We start from the raw sequence: 15,244 nt of genomic DNA, 5'->3' as shown, positions 1-15,244 counted from the left end.
TATCGTTAACTTTTTGTCAAGTCTTAAAAAATGGTTGTCCTGGACAACAGGAAAAAAGCAATTTTTACCACTATTTTTTCTCCAGTTCAGAATAAAATTTATATAATTATAATCAGTTCAGTTATCAGTATTTATTGAGTAAAGTAATAATTTTTTCTAATTATTTCATTTATACATACAAAAACTACCACCAAGAGACACCATTTAACCAAAGTATACGAAATGATATGGCAAAGACAAAAACAAAGTCATTATAAAGTCATCAAGTAAAATATAGTAATTTCTGACATTTCCTTCCCATTCACAGTTAACTGACTTTTTTTCTAATTGAAAATTTGATCCCCAGACCGTTTTTGGTAATTTGTAACTTTAGCCATCTTGATTGTTCCACTTCCTGTTTTTGGCAGGAAAATTACACCAATTATATCAATAAGACTGCATCCTTGTGTAAATTATAATTGACCAATCAATATAAACATCTGGGTTACAGCACGATTTAGTAAACAAAGTGTCACTGAACACAAACTAAACAGTCTTATATTGTTGTTTTTTTCCATCAAACATTTAACAACATAATGATAATAAACTATACATGCAGCAGGATAAAAATATAAAAACTTTTCTTGATTTTTAGAACGACTACATCTGTATTTTTTGAGTTTTTCCATCAGAAAGAATGCTTTTTCCTTTTTTTTAATAAACAAGCAATATAATTTGTTTTGTTTTTGGGTTTTACGTCACATCCACACAGTATAGGTCATATCGCGACGTTCCAGCTTTACTGGTGGAGGAAGACCTCAGGTGCCCTTCCGTGCATTATTTCAGGCACGAACGAGCACCTGAGTAGAACCACCGACGTTCCGTAAGCTAGCTGGATAGCTTCCTCACATGATAGAATCTAAAGTCCCTGTCAGGATTCGAACCCACAGGGGTGAGGGGCAAGTGGTTTGCAGTCAACGACCTTAACCACTCGGCCACGGACGCCCCAACAAGCAATATAAAATGTACTAATTTAGCAGGTTAAGTTTTACAGTTAAATTTCAAATGCAATGTAATGATGAGTATGCGACTTGAGAAAAACATATTGGAGCGCAGCCTGACCAGGCTTAATATACTTTTGGTAGCTCAATATAAATGGTCTGTCCCAAATCAAAGGATTCACCAGCAGGTTAGTTTCAGTGTAAATTTGTAAATTTTCAAATGCAATATGAATGAAATGTACCACAACAGCTGACCAGGAAACATTCATAATAATCATACAGAGACTAAAATTGACTGTATGTAAAATAACAGGATGTCCGGATTGACACTCATATTTTGACCCCGTCCACAGAGGTCATTTTCTAAAACAATAATTTGTCAAGAGTTTAAAAAAGGCCAATCTGAAGTGAAAATGTTAACACCTACTTATCAACTCTTTACACAGATTGGGCAATTCAGAATTTATAGTTTTATTTATTACTTCTCACTTAATAGGCAGTTATTCCTCATTGTGAACAAATAAAACTTAAATATTTTAAAGGCACTTTTAAAAGTGGAATGCTTTAATGTGAAAGAAAAGAGAAATTTGATATTCTTTCTGTATTTCTATTAAGCTAATACTGAATTTGTTGACAAAAAAAATAATACTCCAAAAAAATTCACTCCAAATAATATAAGTATCCACAGTTCTGTGGTTTTAACTTTTCTGTTTATTAATTCATATTGCTTTTATAAATATATATACAACTGTGAGTTACTGTACTTGAATAAGGTTAGTGGTTAACAAAATGTATATGTATATGTATTTCTTACATTTTTTTTAACTAGATTTCTTTTACATTATTATATACATATTTACAGAAATAACTTTAAATGACTTCATTAAACCCTGGGCAGATCTTTATCAAACGTGGTCTTTGGCATAGATCTGTTATAAGGTCATACTTTAGCCAAAATTAGAGGCCAAAAGAGCTGAACATAGAAAAAGCTTTAAACAACTTCTTATAAATTACTTGATGGATCTTCATCAACTTTAGTCTATAACATTCCTTTACTCTATAAAGACAATCGCTACAGTTTGGCCAAAGAATAAAATAAGTCTGGTTCCGGTGACCCGACCGACCCTAATTTTTACACCCGACCCTAAACTTTTATTCCACTTCTAAGTATGAAATTTATTTACAGGCGAAATGCGTCAAACTCACAAGTAATTGGGTACTGATTTCTCTCATGTGGTAAATATTCCATGGCTTCGATATTAACATGTTTGTAAGCTAAAAAGACTTCTTCAAACAGGTTTTATTGTATGAATTGACATATTCGTTGACACCAAACTGATACCCAAAGTCAATTAACAGTTTTCACGAAAAACTTTTCAAAGTACTAGCCAGACAACCAACATGGCATAACTTACTAGCTCGAAAGGAATTTTGGTAGTCCAAACATATAACTATTTTAAACGTGTATTTTACCCCCACAATGTGGGAGCATATAGCGTTGCACTTGTCTGTCCGTCCCGAAATTTTGTGAACGAAAGTCCTCTTAAACCGGATGGCAGATTTTTCTTAAACTTACAGGGATGAACAACCTTAATCTGTAGTTGGTGGTTAAGGAAGGAATTTTCGCTGCAACCAAATTTAACAGAATTATGGCCCTTTGTTGATTTTTTCACTACATACTATGTAGAATTTTTGTGAACGCAACTCCTCTTAAACGGGATGGCAGATTTTGCTTAAACTTCCAGGGATGAACAACCTTAATGTGTAGATGGTAGTAAAGGAAGGAATTTTTGCTGCGACCAAATTAACAGAATTATGGCCCTTTGTTGATTTTTAGTTTCAACTTGTGGCACATGTAGTCCAAAAAATATTTTACCTAGAATCATAAGATTGACAGAACAGTGGCGTGTGGGGGCATCCGTGTCCTATGGACACATTTCTAGTTTTTAATTGCTTTATGTCAATTTTTTACACAAAACCAGGTTCTTTTTTTTATTTTGTTCATTATACATTATTCACGGAAGAAAATTGCTATCATTGTGTTGACACAATCCTCACTCGTGTCACACTCTGACTCATCTGAGGAATAGCCACCATGAATGGATGGATTCATTACCTGAAAAAGCAAGACATTTCGCATAAATATCTTTTTATTGATTTTGCAAAATATATCGGTCTATTTCATTTTCAAACATTATTTATAAATTCATCAATTATTTTATTGAATTTGTTATTGGCTGTTCCCAGGATAACCACGGATGTCTACTTTAGATGAAACCTAAATCTGTTTACTTCCCTATTAACTTTCTGTAAAGGTCACAGTTTCAAAAGTAACACCAGGTTAAACAGAATGGTTTTCCTTTAGATTCCTGATGTCTATAATTCAGCGTAAGAAAAACTTACCAAGTCTACTTTCAACTGGTGTGTGTAATATCTACACTCATAAAAACGGGTCAAAATATGGTGCTATAGTAGAAAACTCACGATGCAATAGTAGAAAACTCGCACGGCAGATTTGTTTTTGGTAATTTTATACGTATTATCTCAATCTTTTTTACTAGGCTCCCGGACTAGTCATCTAGAGACAATTACTAGTCTGATTTAGGTTTTAACTAGCCTCGGGCTTTGGACTAGTGGCCAAATCTGAAGACTGAATTAAGACTTCAACAGATTTAATTAATTAAAAAATAATTTTGGGCTATTTCAAGGACCCTCTTGTTGATAGTTAGTGACGTTCCAAATATTCTTATTTCATAATGTGTACATCTTGTACTTTCAGTGATGTTAGGAGCCCACAGAAAGCTTCCTCAACTAGTACTTCTGATGAAGTGTTGATCATGTCACCACCATTCAAAAAACTCAAGACAGATATACCAGAAACATCGACATCTGGTGCTCAGTATGTACTCTGTTTACACCAGTTTCCAAATGTTCAGATAAAAAAGGGAGGGAGGGAAGGTTATTGTCAAAGAATCATCACATCCTACTTTTTCACTACCTGTCAGTGTCTGCATTGAAATAAGAAATCTTGTCTTTTGCACAGGGCTAAAATTTAACCTTTTTTGTCTCCCTTGCAAGTTTTGGTAGGTAGCAGAAATTTAAAATTTAACTTTCATTTGTTTTCAAATTACTCATGTACATCTATTTTACTTGTCTGACAAGTCCCTGCCCTTTGTAGATACATCATCAGTTGGTAATACAAATGTATCAATTGAAATGTCATATATTTATGGATATTTTCTTTTTATGGTTCTCACAGAAACCTGCCAGTTTGAGAAAAAAATACTTGCATGTTTCATTTTTACTTCCATTTTGTGAGTTTGTGAAACTTAAATTCAAGCATTGCATTATACCACATAGTTCATGAAGTCCAATGATAAATAGTTTATAATGCAGTCATCTAAATTAGACTTTTGGAATTCTTACTGTATTGCTTGGCATAAAAGTTTTGAACAAGCCCTGCTATATAATATTCAGAATTTGAGCAAGCCCGGAAGACATTTTACCAGTGCACTCGGCTTGCGGGCTTGAGCTAATTTCCACCACTGATAATGTAAAAAAAAATCTGTTGGCCATAAAACACAACTGAACAAATACTTGAATAGCAGTGTGGTTAGAGCACATGAAACAAAACAAGAGGTTATGAGTTCGAGTTCAACATCTATATTGTCTAATTTCTTAAATTTTTAGTCCCGTTTTAGTTTACATAGAAGGGGACTTTGGCCTCTATCGGTCAGTCCGTTTCAAAATGTGGATTCCATGAAAACTCCTAAACAAACAAGCTAGCTCGATGAAAGTTGATATGTGAATAGGTGGCATTATGTAGAGATGACGCATGTCACTTTGGATTATGGTTCAAGTCTGTTGAAGGTCACTTATATTTAAAGTAGAAAATTTTGTTACCTGCCACTACTCAATACAAAACAAACTGAGCTTGATGAAGTAATATGAGAAGTATGGCAATGTTTATTCTCAATGCGTAGATAATATGCATGTTATATATTCAATTTAAGTTCGTGTCATGGTCAACTCTGAGTCTAGTCACTACCCCCCCCCCCCTTCAGAGTCATTGGTGAAAATGAGTTATGACTGACATTTAGTTGTTGTTGAGAAAATGTCCTTTCATTTGAGAAAATTTAATTAAAAATCTATTACAGGTTTGTAACATTTGATCAGCTTGAGGATATCCTGGAGAATTACGTCAAAAAGGCTGAGTTCAGAAGATATCGGAAGAAGTTAGAAAGTCAGGAGCCTGCCAACGATACTGACAAAGAAATTGAAAAAATTATAAGTGAGCAGAAGGGGGCCTTTGAGGCAGGGCTCAAACACTTCTTTACCACTGAAGAAATTCAGAACCACAGTGCTACCGGTAAAAAGGCTAACAAAGACCATGTTGTTAAACCCAAGTTTGATCCGGCAAAATACAACTTAATTAGCAAGCTAGTTCAGAAGCATTTTAGAATAACTCACAAGGAAGTGGTCATTAAGACCCAAAATGTAAAGCGCAAGTATTCTAAGTGACAGCGCAAGTATTCTAAGTGACAATGTTTGAATTATTAGTATTCATGATGAAAATTACATTTGTGTTCAAAAAAAAAAGAAGAAAGAAAAGAAATAATAAAGAGCTTTGTCCAGGGTTCTGATCTTAAAAAGTGTAATTTAATTTTTACCTCGTCTGAGTTCACAGTACTCGAGATGAACTTTTGTGATTTGCCTTTGTCTGTTGACCTGTGCTGTTGTAAAACAATGTCCGTAGCTCTGTTCTTTTGGAAATGTTTGAACATGTTTGAAAATGTCAAAAGTCCCCTTGATTTGGATATATTAGAACATGTTCCACCATGTTATGGAATCTTGATTTTTATATGTTTAAACATGTTTAGATGTGTTTGGATCGTGGTACCATTTAACATGCATGTTTAAACATGTTCCATCATGGTTTGGGGACATTTTTAAACATGTTTAGATGTGTTTGACAGTAAAGTAGTAGTTACATGATCAACCATATTAAAACATGTTCTGTGAACATTTTCAAACATGTCCAAAGCATGATAGCTGGATAGAACAAAAACATGTCAAAATGTGATTGACCATGTTACTCTTTTTTTTTTTGATCATCACATGACTAATCACGATTGTTGACTGATCCTGTTAGATCGTGGTGCCATTTCACGTGCATGTTTAAACATGTTTAAAACATGTTCAAAACATAATTCAAACATTTCGAAATAACATGTTAGAACGTGTTTAAAACATATTAAGACATGTTTCAATCATGAAATTTTCGCTAGGGTACACCACTAACTATTCAATTGTTTTTATTTTCAAAATCATCAAAATCAACTGTTTTCATTAACTTCCTGAAAAATGCAATCACAATAGAAATGTAATAAATTTGATTATTCACTGCACAATAGCAGAGCTTATTCATAATGACAGGCCCATCCCACACCAACATACAGGGATCCAGCCTGCATCTCCCTTCAGTTTAACAACATCCTTAACTGTTGCTTTCTTGATTCAGTTATTTTAAATATTAAACAAAAGGGAGGCTTTAAATTGATAGCAAAGCAAGTTCATTGCAAAAATTTTAAATGAAGAAAAAACAAAATACATGCTAACAATAGGTGTATTATTTAATATACATGTAAGGTAAATCAACATCAGACTGACCATCTTTTGAATAAGACTTTATGTGACAGCTATTTAGTTTGAGTGCATCTATTTACAGTGTTGGAGGACTACACAACTGTATAGGACGTATTCCTGTGTGACTATTTAAACAGTGTTGGAGCACCACACTTGTTAACTGTATAGGACATATTCCTGTATATTCTGAATGGGTGTCTGAGTGATTAAAATGCTAAAATCTATCTTTTTCAGCAACCGAAATGCACTTTAAGTAAGATGGCTAATTTATCTCCTTAAACCAATTTAAATATAATAATGAATTAAAAATGTAAGAATCACCAGAAAAAGCAATATTTTTCTTCTTTGCGATCATGATTTCTGTCAAGTGTTAAGAAGGAATACTACATCAACGCTGTAGTGAATTAAATCCATTAAATTTTCACAAAAAAAGATTACAAAATTTTCTAAATTTTGTGAATATACAGCATATTTTCACATGCTGATACAAGTCTTAGGTCAACACTTGCCTGGCAGACTCAATCTTTTAATACTAGCAAACATGCAAGATCTGACTTGTAAACATGCAAGATCTGCTTTTTAACTTGTTAAAACATCTGCTACTAATTATACCAGGAACTTTTCCCAAAGGAATACTTTAAGTAAGAAATTAGAACTTTTTTATTTTGTTTTTGAAGAAGGTGTACAATACTACAGTTATGTATTACTTTCTAATATTCTTTATTTCCTTTTTTACATTTCTACTGTTTAATTTTAAGAAACCCGTCTTCAAAATGTACATTGTATATTTCTTACTTTACAAATCAAGGTGGTCCCATGTGCTATAGGGCATAAAACATTATATATACAATGTAGTTGTCAAATTTTGATCAAGTCTAGGAAAGTGTTGTGTTAAAAAGTGTTCAAGTGTTAAACAAATTTCTGGAACATCTTCATGCAAATCTATATAAAATGACTCTGAATGTAAAGATATTTTTTTATAAAATAATATTATAAAGCCAGAAGCAGAATCATCATGTTTCAAACTGTTGTACTACTACAAAATGCACAAAGAGTTCATTTTTCATATAAGTCCTTACTTATGAAAACTAGACTTGGTACTGATCATTCTGAATTGATGAAATTGCATCCGTAGTTTCTGAGAAGTAGTCCAGTCAAGTTTTGTGACAAACGGACAGACAGACAGACAACGGAGAAGTGATCCCTATATGTTGCTGCTAATCTGTAGCAGGCGTCACATAAATGATACTCTTATAAATTGCCCCACTTTGGTTTACTCTGATACTAGAAAAAAATTCTATAAAAAGGTTTCGGAACAGGTCTTTGTAATATGGGCATGGGCTTTTATAGCAGCATCACAAAGAGTAAGCCCTGAATTCAATAGGTGAAATTACAGTTCCTCTGAAGAGCTGAACAACTTGCAGTGTGTCTCATCAAAACTTAAACAATCTTTGAAATGAACATACAGAAAATGTAAATCTTTTTGATATTTGGAATCATTTCGATTTACTATTTAGCCATCGGATGGTAATGACAAAATTTTGGCTGTTCAAAACCTACCTAACTGCAAAACAACCCTTATTTTCCCATCAAGCAGTTCATAAGAGGGCATCAGCCTCTCTGATACCATTCTTATCACCTGTTATTTCACTGTTAATAGGTGGCTAGACCTGTTAATTAATAACAATAACTGTTATGATTCACAATTAATCACCCTAACAAGCCGTAACTAGCTCGCTCCTCTACCCCATTACACCATGTTTTATTACAGTGTTTATTATAGATATAACCCTAATCATCTCAGGTGTATATCAGCTACTTATATCCCTGGGCAATACTTCACTCATGGATTAAGGATTATCTCTCTCCAGCTGTTGTATGTTATGAGAGAAAACATATGGCCATCATCTTCAATTGAAAAATCGTACATTTCATCAAGACTTTATTTAACTTCTGAAAAATGGAGAGATCTTTGTCTGTGAGCATCTGGTAATTTCTAGAACGTTGAAAGTTTCTGACTATTCTTGTATAGCAGTAACAAGTTTTTTTGTGAATTTGTTCCTGTATGTTGCTTTACAAGAATGACTAATATACATGTTGTTTCATTTGGATCAATTTCTTTTCCTTAAAAGTTGAAATTATATTTTAAATTTTGTGCCATTTTTCTTAGTTTTCTAATTATTTTTTTTTATTTAAAGAGTGGATATGGTAGGGGTTTCTTTTGTCCCTTTTTTATTTGTGGTGGTGGGGGTTTGTGTGTGTTTCAGGGTGAGAAAAATGTGCAGCCTGACTGGGACTTGAACCCGGGACCCTTGGAATACTGTACCACGGCTTTACCGACTGAGCTATTTGGCCGTTTACACATATTTTTCCCTAAATAGTGAACAGTTTTGAACCGTGACATATTCCCCCGCTATATTGAAATTTGTTTTTGAATTTTTAATGGGTAAAGAGAACAATGTGAAATTTAACTTGGAGCTTATACCATTATGGTCCCCCGTTGGGCGCCAAATGTTACAGGGTGAGAAAAAAAGTGCAGCCTGACCGGGACTTGAAACCAGGACCCTTGGAATACCGTACCGTGACTTTACCGACTGAGCTATTTGGCCGCTAACATCTTTTTCCCCTAAAAAGTAAACAGTTTTAAACAGTGACATGTGGTCAGGGGATGAATGAGGTTTGGGCGAGTCTGCTTATTGGACAATCCCAAACTAAAGTCATAAAAGGAAGCCTGGACATGTATGCAATGTAATGTAGCACTTAAGCAGTACACTATCCCAGAGTTTGATCAAATGATGGCAAAAAACTGAAAAACTGAAGATAAATTAAATGTTGTAATTTCTGGCACTAAACCTAAATAATCAAACCAACTACTATTAATATTGACGTCTTTAATAACTAGCTTTGAATTCATACAAGAACTATTCTATAAGCAGGGACATGAAGTATTCTAAAAGCAGAGACATATGTAGACATTTTTTTAAACTTCAGACCATGAAGTGTGAACATTCCAGAAACTACTCAACCCTGTAATTGATTTCAGATACTTTGATATTATATATCTGACATTCTGGCATTGACTATGGACTCAATTTTCCTAATTTTTGAGTCGTTTCCAAATAACCACATGTTTTACTGAGAGCAAAAAAATTGAACATACATGTAGATAATAGGTAAGTAATCACTATAATATGAATAGAATTATGTTTACTAATTAGTTTTGTTCTCATTCTATCATCTAATGACTTTACACATTGTTATTATACTAAGCTCTCCTATAATCACATGGAAAGATGCCTCAGTATCTTCATATACCTTAGCGTCACAACTTCTTGGCTTGAATTTTAAAATCATGACACACATCATAGAGGATAATGAATGAGTGTAAGTTTAATACTGAATTTATTGAAGGAGTTGGATAAAATTATATTATGCAAGACTCTCATATAATTTTCAATAAATTCAGTAATGAACTTTCACGAATTTAATATTCTATTTATCACATACCAAAAACAAAGACCCTTTGAAGTGAAAAATAATCATTTTACATTGACTCGCCTATAGTATAATGCTAACTTTTTGCATGTCTTAACGCTTCATGTATGTTTGTATAACGCAAATGACGTCACATCAAAATATATGCATGGCCGTGCAATACCATTTTATTGGAGTTGCAAAAGCGGCACAGGTATGTGATAAAACATTGATATGAGCACTTTTATATAAAGTTTTAAGTATTCTCATAAATCCCATCATCAGAACATCTGAGTCCATCATGGTAGAAGTCACCTATATAACTTAGTGTACTCTCAAGTCGTTGTTCTCTTAAGCGAAAAACTTTACACTCATTGCTCAGTACTGTTCAGTTCCAGGAACGGATTTGAAAGTGTGTCTACAGCTCATATTTTCCTACTTAATCGGAGAACTAAAATAAATTCAGTATAAACCAAACATTAAAATTACGGTACAGAACACATAAACACCTTTATTACATTGTAAGTATTCTCAGGGCATTTAACTTGTATTCATTAATATTGATACTAACTTCAAAGGTAGAACAACTAAGAGTGTTTTCCACAGTTTATTGAGTTTTTTAAACAATGAAACATAAAAATGCTCAATAAAAATTCCTGATCTAAAAAACTAAATTACAATGACATTTAAGACCTACAATCTTATATATATAGAATGAATTTCTTCATGCAAGAGATCAACAAGTAATTGACTTCAATTACAGTAATTGAACCATCTAATTGACTATTTTGTTTATAATATCCAAAAATGTTTCATTTGCTTTCTGGTTTAATCTTAATCTGATGAATTTTTAGAAATAGATTTGTCCAGCATCCATTTTTACAAAATACACAGGCTCTGAATGGTCTATAAATGAATTAAATATTCAATTCTCACAAGTAAGTTACATGTCAATGATTCGAACATGTATACAATCCTGATGGCCTGTCAGTTCTGAAAACCTATACTAATTTATGATTGCTTGACCATTATTAATGAAAATGTTTTCATATACAGGATGTCAATATAGTTATTTGCAAAAGTTTAAATATTATGGACAACTTCTTCACAATATGGGATGTAGGGGGGGGTGAATCTCATGATGAAAATATTTTCTGACACTTAAAGAATGGTAATGTAAATTTTGTTTCTAATATAAACTTGGTTGAAAAAAAAATAAGTTGAAATTTTGCCAAATGTTTTAGTGAAATTGCATTCATCTTTAGTAAAATGAACTTCATTGAGAATTTTTTAAATTATGGGTCCGGAACTTCCCTCCCTCTGCCGAGGTTTTGTGTACGATTTGATGAAGGGGTGGACTAATAACTTGTATGCAACTTTTCAGATTACTGGTATTCCATCGCCCTGTTTTTTCCAGAATAATAATTTTTATTGCTCAAAATGACCCAAAAATCAAATTGGACTAAGAATCATACAAAAATTTGGTACTCAATTCAATTCTGAGTATATTTCTTTATTTTACATTTAAAGAGCTTCACATGATCTATGAAAGAATTTAAATTGTATGTTTTAGGCTCTTTTTAACCTCAATGGAGCTCCTCCAACTCAAAATATATTAAACAAGAGGGCCATGATGGCCCTGAGGTCGCTCACCTGTATATAGGCCCCCCAACCCCCAACCCCCAACGTTGCAGGGCCAATTTAACCCAAGGGCTTTTATTTGCACAAACTCGGTAGACACCCATAAGAAGATGTTTCATGCTAAATATCTAAGCTCTAGCTCATTGGGCTTTTTGAGAGAAGATTTTTTTAAAGTTTTTACTATACACATATAGTTAAAAACAATGACACCCCTGGGGCTGGGCCAGTTTTGACCCCAGGGCTTTTAATTGAACAAACTTTGTAGACACTCACTAGAAGATGTTTCATTCTTAATATCTAAACTCTAGCTATTTGGGTTTTTTCAAAGAAGATTTTTAAGTTTTTGCTATACACATATAAAGACAATCAATGACCCCCGGGGCGGGGCCAATTTTGACCCCAGGTCTTTTATTTGAACAAACTTTGTAGACACTCACTAAAAGATGTTTCATGCTTAATATCTTAACTCTAGCTATTTGGGTTTTTTCAAAGAAGATTTTTTAAGTTTTTGCTATACACATATAAGGAAAATCAATGACCCCCCCGGCGGTGCCAATTTTGACCCCAGGGCTTTTATTTGAACAAACTTGGTAGACACCTATTAGAACATGTTTGATGCTAAATGTCTTAGCCATAGCTCTTTGAGTTCTTTAAAAGAAGATTTTTTAAGTTTTTACTATATGCATATAGGGAAAATCAATGATCCCCAGGGGCCGGGCCAATTTTGACCCCAGGGCTTTTATTTGAACAAACTTGGTAGACACTTATTAGAACATGTTTCATGCTAAATATCTTAGCTATAACTCTTTTGGTTCTTTAAAAGAAGATTTTTTAAGTTTTTACTATATGCATATAGGGAAAATCAATGACCCCCCGGGGTGGGGCCAATTTTGACCCCAGGGCTTTTATTTGAACAAACTTGGTAGACACCTATTAGAACATGTTTGATGCTCAATAGCTTAGCCATAGCTCTTTGAGTTCTTTAAAAGAAGATTTTTTAAGTTTTTACTATATGCATATAGGGAAAATCAATGACCCCCCAGGGCGGGGCCAATTTTGACCCCAGGGCTTCTATTTTAACAAACTTGGTAGACACCCATTAGAACATGTTTCATGCTAAATATCTTAGCTGTAGCTCTTTTGGTTCTTTAAAAGAAGATTTCTTAAGTTTTTACTATATGCATATAGGGAAAATCAATGACCCCCCGGGGCGGGGCCAATTTTGACCCAAGGGCTTTTATTTGAACAAACTTTGTAGACACTCACTAAAAGATGTTTCATGCTTAATATCTTAACTCTAGCTATTTGGGTTTTTTCAAAGAAGATTTTTTAGGTTTTTGCTATACACATATAAGGAAAATCAATGACCCCCGGGGCGGTGCCAATTTTGACCCCAGGGCTTTTATTTGAACAAACTTGGTAGACACCTATTAGAACATGTTTGATGCTAAATATCTTAGCCATAGCTCTTTGAGTTCTTTTTAAAAGAAGATTTTTTAAGTTTTTACTATATGCATATATGGAAAATCAATGATCCCCAGGGGCCGGGCCAATTTTGACCCCAGGGCTTTTATTTGAACAAACTTGGTAGACACTTATTAGAACATGTTTCATGCTAAATATCTTAGCTTTAACTCTTTTGGTTCTTTAAAAGAAGATTTTTTAAGTTTTTACTATATGCATATAGGGAAAATCAATGACCCCCTGGGGTGGGGCCAATTTTGACCCCAGGGCTTTTATTTGAACTTGGTAGACACCTATTAGAACATGTTTGATGCTAAATATCTTAGCCATAGCTCTTTGAGTTCTTTAAAAGAAGATTTTTTAAGTTTTTACTATATGCATATAGGGAAAATCAATGATCCCCCGGGGCCGGGCCAATTTTGACCCCAGGGCTTTTATTTGAACAAACTTGGTAGACACTTATTAGAACATGTTCCATGCTAAATATCTTAGCTGTAGCTCTTTTGGTTCTTTAAAAGAAGATTTTTTTAAGTTTTTACTATATGTATATAGGGAAAATCAATGACCCCCCGGGGCGGGGCCAATTTTGACCCCAGGGCTTTTATTTGAACAAACTTGGTAGACACTCACTAGAAGATGTTTCATGCCAAATATCTAAGCTCTAGCTCTTATGGTTTTTTAAAAGAAGATATTTAAAGTTTTTTCTTTTGGTTGCCATGGCAACCAGAGTTCTGCATGGAATTAAATTCTTTGAACAATTTTTAAAGGTGACCACCAAAGGAACATTCCTGTGAAGTTTGGATGAAATTGGCTTAGTGGTTTATGAGGAGATGTCATTTAAAGTAAAAGTTTACGGACGGACGGACGGCCGGACGACGGACGGACGCCGGACGAAAAGCGATCACAAAAGCTCACCCTGTCACTTTGTGACAGGTGAGCTAATAATAAATTCACCATCCCTGCATGTTTACAAGTAAAAATATTCATTAGGAGCCATTAAAAATCCATTCTACTTGGGCTTATCATGAATAAACTTTATTTCAAAGAGAAAAAACTACTTAAAACTTTCAGTTACACACCTGTACATGTCTCTAAATGTAATGGGAAATATAAATGTATATATTAATAATGTAGTTCCACCTAGTGTTTTAGATTGCAACATATAGGTACAACAAACAAGAGCTGTCAGAAGGACAGCGCGCTCGACTTTTTTAGTGCTTGCCTATAAAACAAAACTTTGACAGTTAAGGGCACACAAGACTTTAACTAGGAATTTCTAAGTAAAAATCAAGAAACATTTTCACAGAGTTATCTTCTCTTGCTTACAGATAGGTCTCATGATGGCACATAAGAACTCCAACTTCCAAAGTAATATCTCAAATGGTTAGGTCAACAAGTGGACAAGAATGAAAATTTTAACTGAGTTTCTAAGTCAAAAAGGGCCATAATTCAAATAAAATCCTTAACAGAATTACCTTCTCCTGCCCATGTTTGGGACCATGATGGTAAACAAGTATTCCAACTTTCAATTTAATATCTCAACCAGTTCAGTCAAAAAGTTGACTGGTACAAAAAACTTAACCAAGATTCTAAGTCGATAAAAGGCCTTAATTTTTAAAACAAATCCCTGACAGAGTTACCTTCTCTTGCGTACAGATGGGGGTAATGATGTGAAATAGCATTAAAAGTTTCAAAGCAATATCTCAAAGGGTTAAGGCAATAAGTGGATTTTACCCATATTCAATGTATTTTCTAAGTCAAAAAGGGGCATAATTCTGTCAAAAACCTTGACAGAGTTATGTCCTCTTGTCTGTTGATGAAGGTCGTGATGGTAAACAAGTATGGTCAGTTTCAAAGCAATACCTCCAATGGTTTTGAAATAAAGTGAGGTGGTACAAAAAACTTAACCAAGCTCAATACACTTTCTAAGTCAAAAAAGGGCTATAATTCTGTCAAAAACCTTGACAGAGTTATGTACTCTTGTCTGTAGATGGAGGTTATGATGGTGAACAAGTATGGTAAGTTTCAAAGCCATACTT

General features: G+C 33.8%; 1 protein-coding gene across 1 annotated transcript; it reads left to right on the top strand.

Annotated features, from left to right (window-relative positions):
- Positions 1-3,759: 3,759 nt before the first annotated feature.
- LOC132749205 (uncharacterized) lies at positions 3,760-5,501 on the top strand (the record flags this gene model as incomplete). Its single annotated transcript, XM_060738921.1, is given in 2 exon segments — positions 3,760-3,879; positions 5,138-5,501. Coding segments are annotated over 2 exon segments (484 nt in total), but the record flags the coding sequence as incomplete, so codon positions are not given.
- Positions 5,502-15,244: the final 9,743 nt, after the last annotated feature.

Source organism: Ruditapes philippinarum, unplaced genomic scaffold (genome assembly GCF_026571515.1).
Source record: "Ruditapes philippinarum isolate M1 unplaced genomic scaffold, ASM2657151v2 ctg10760_1_1_1_1, whole genome shotgun sequence".
Taxonomy (NCBI): domain Eukaryota; kingdom Metazoa; phylum Mollusca; class Bivalvia; order Venerida; family Veneridae; genus Ruditapes; species Ruditapes philippinarum.
The sequence above is the reverse complement of the archived record's forward strand: the minus strand, read 5'-3'. Positions and strand labels throughout refer to the sequence as shown.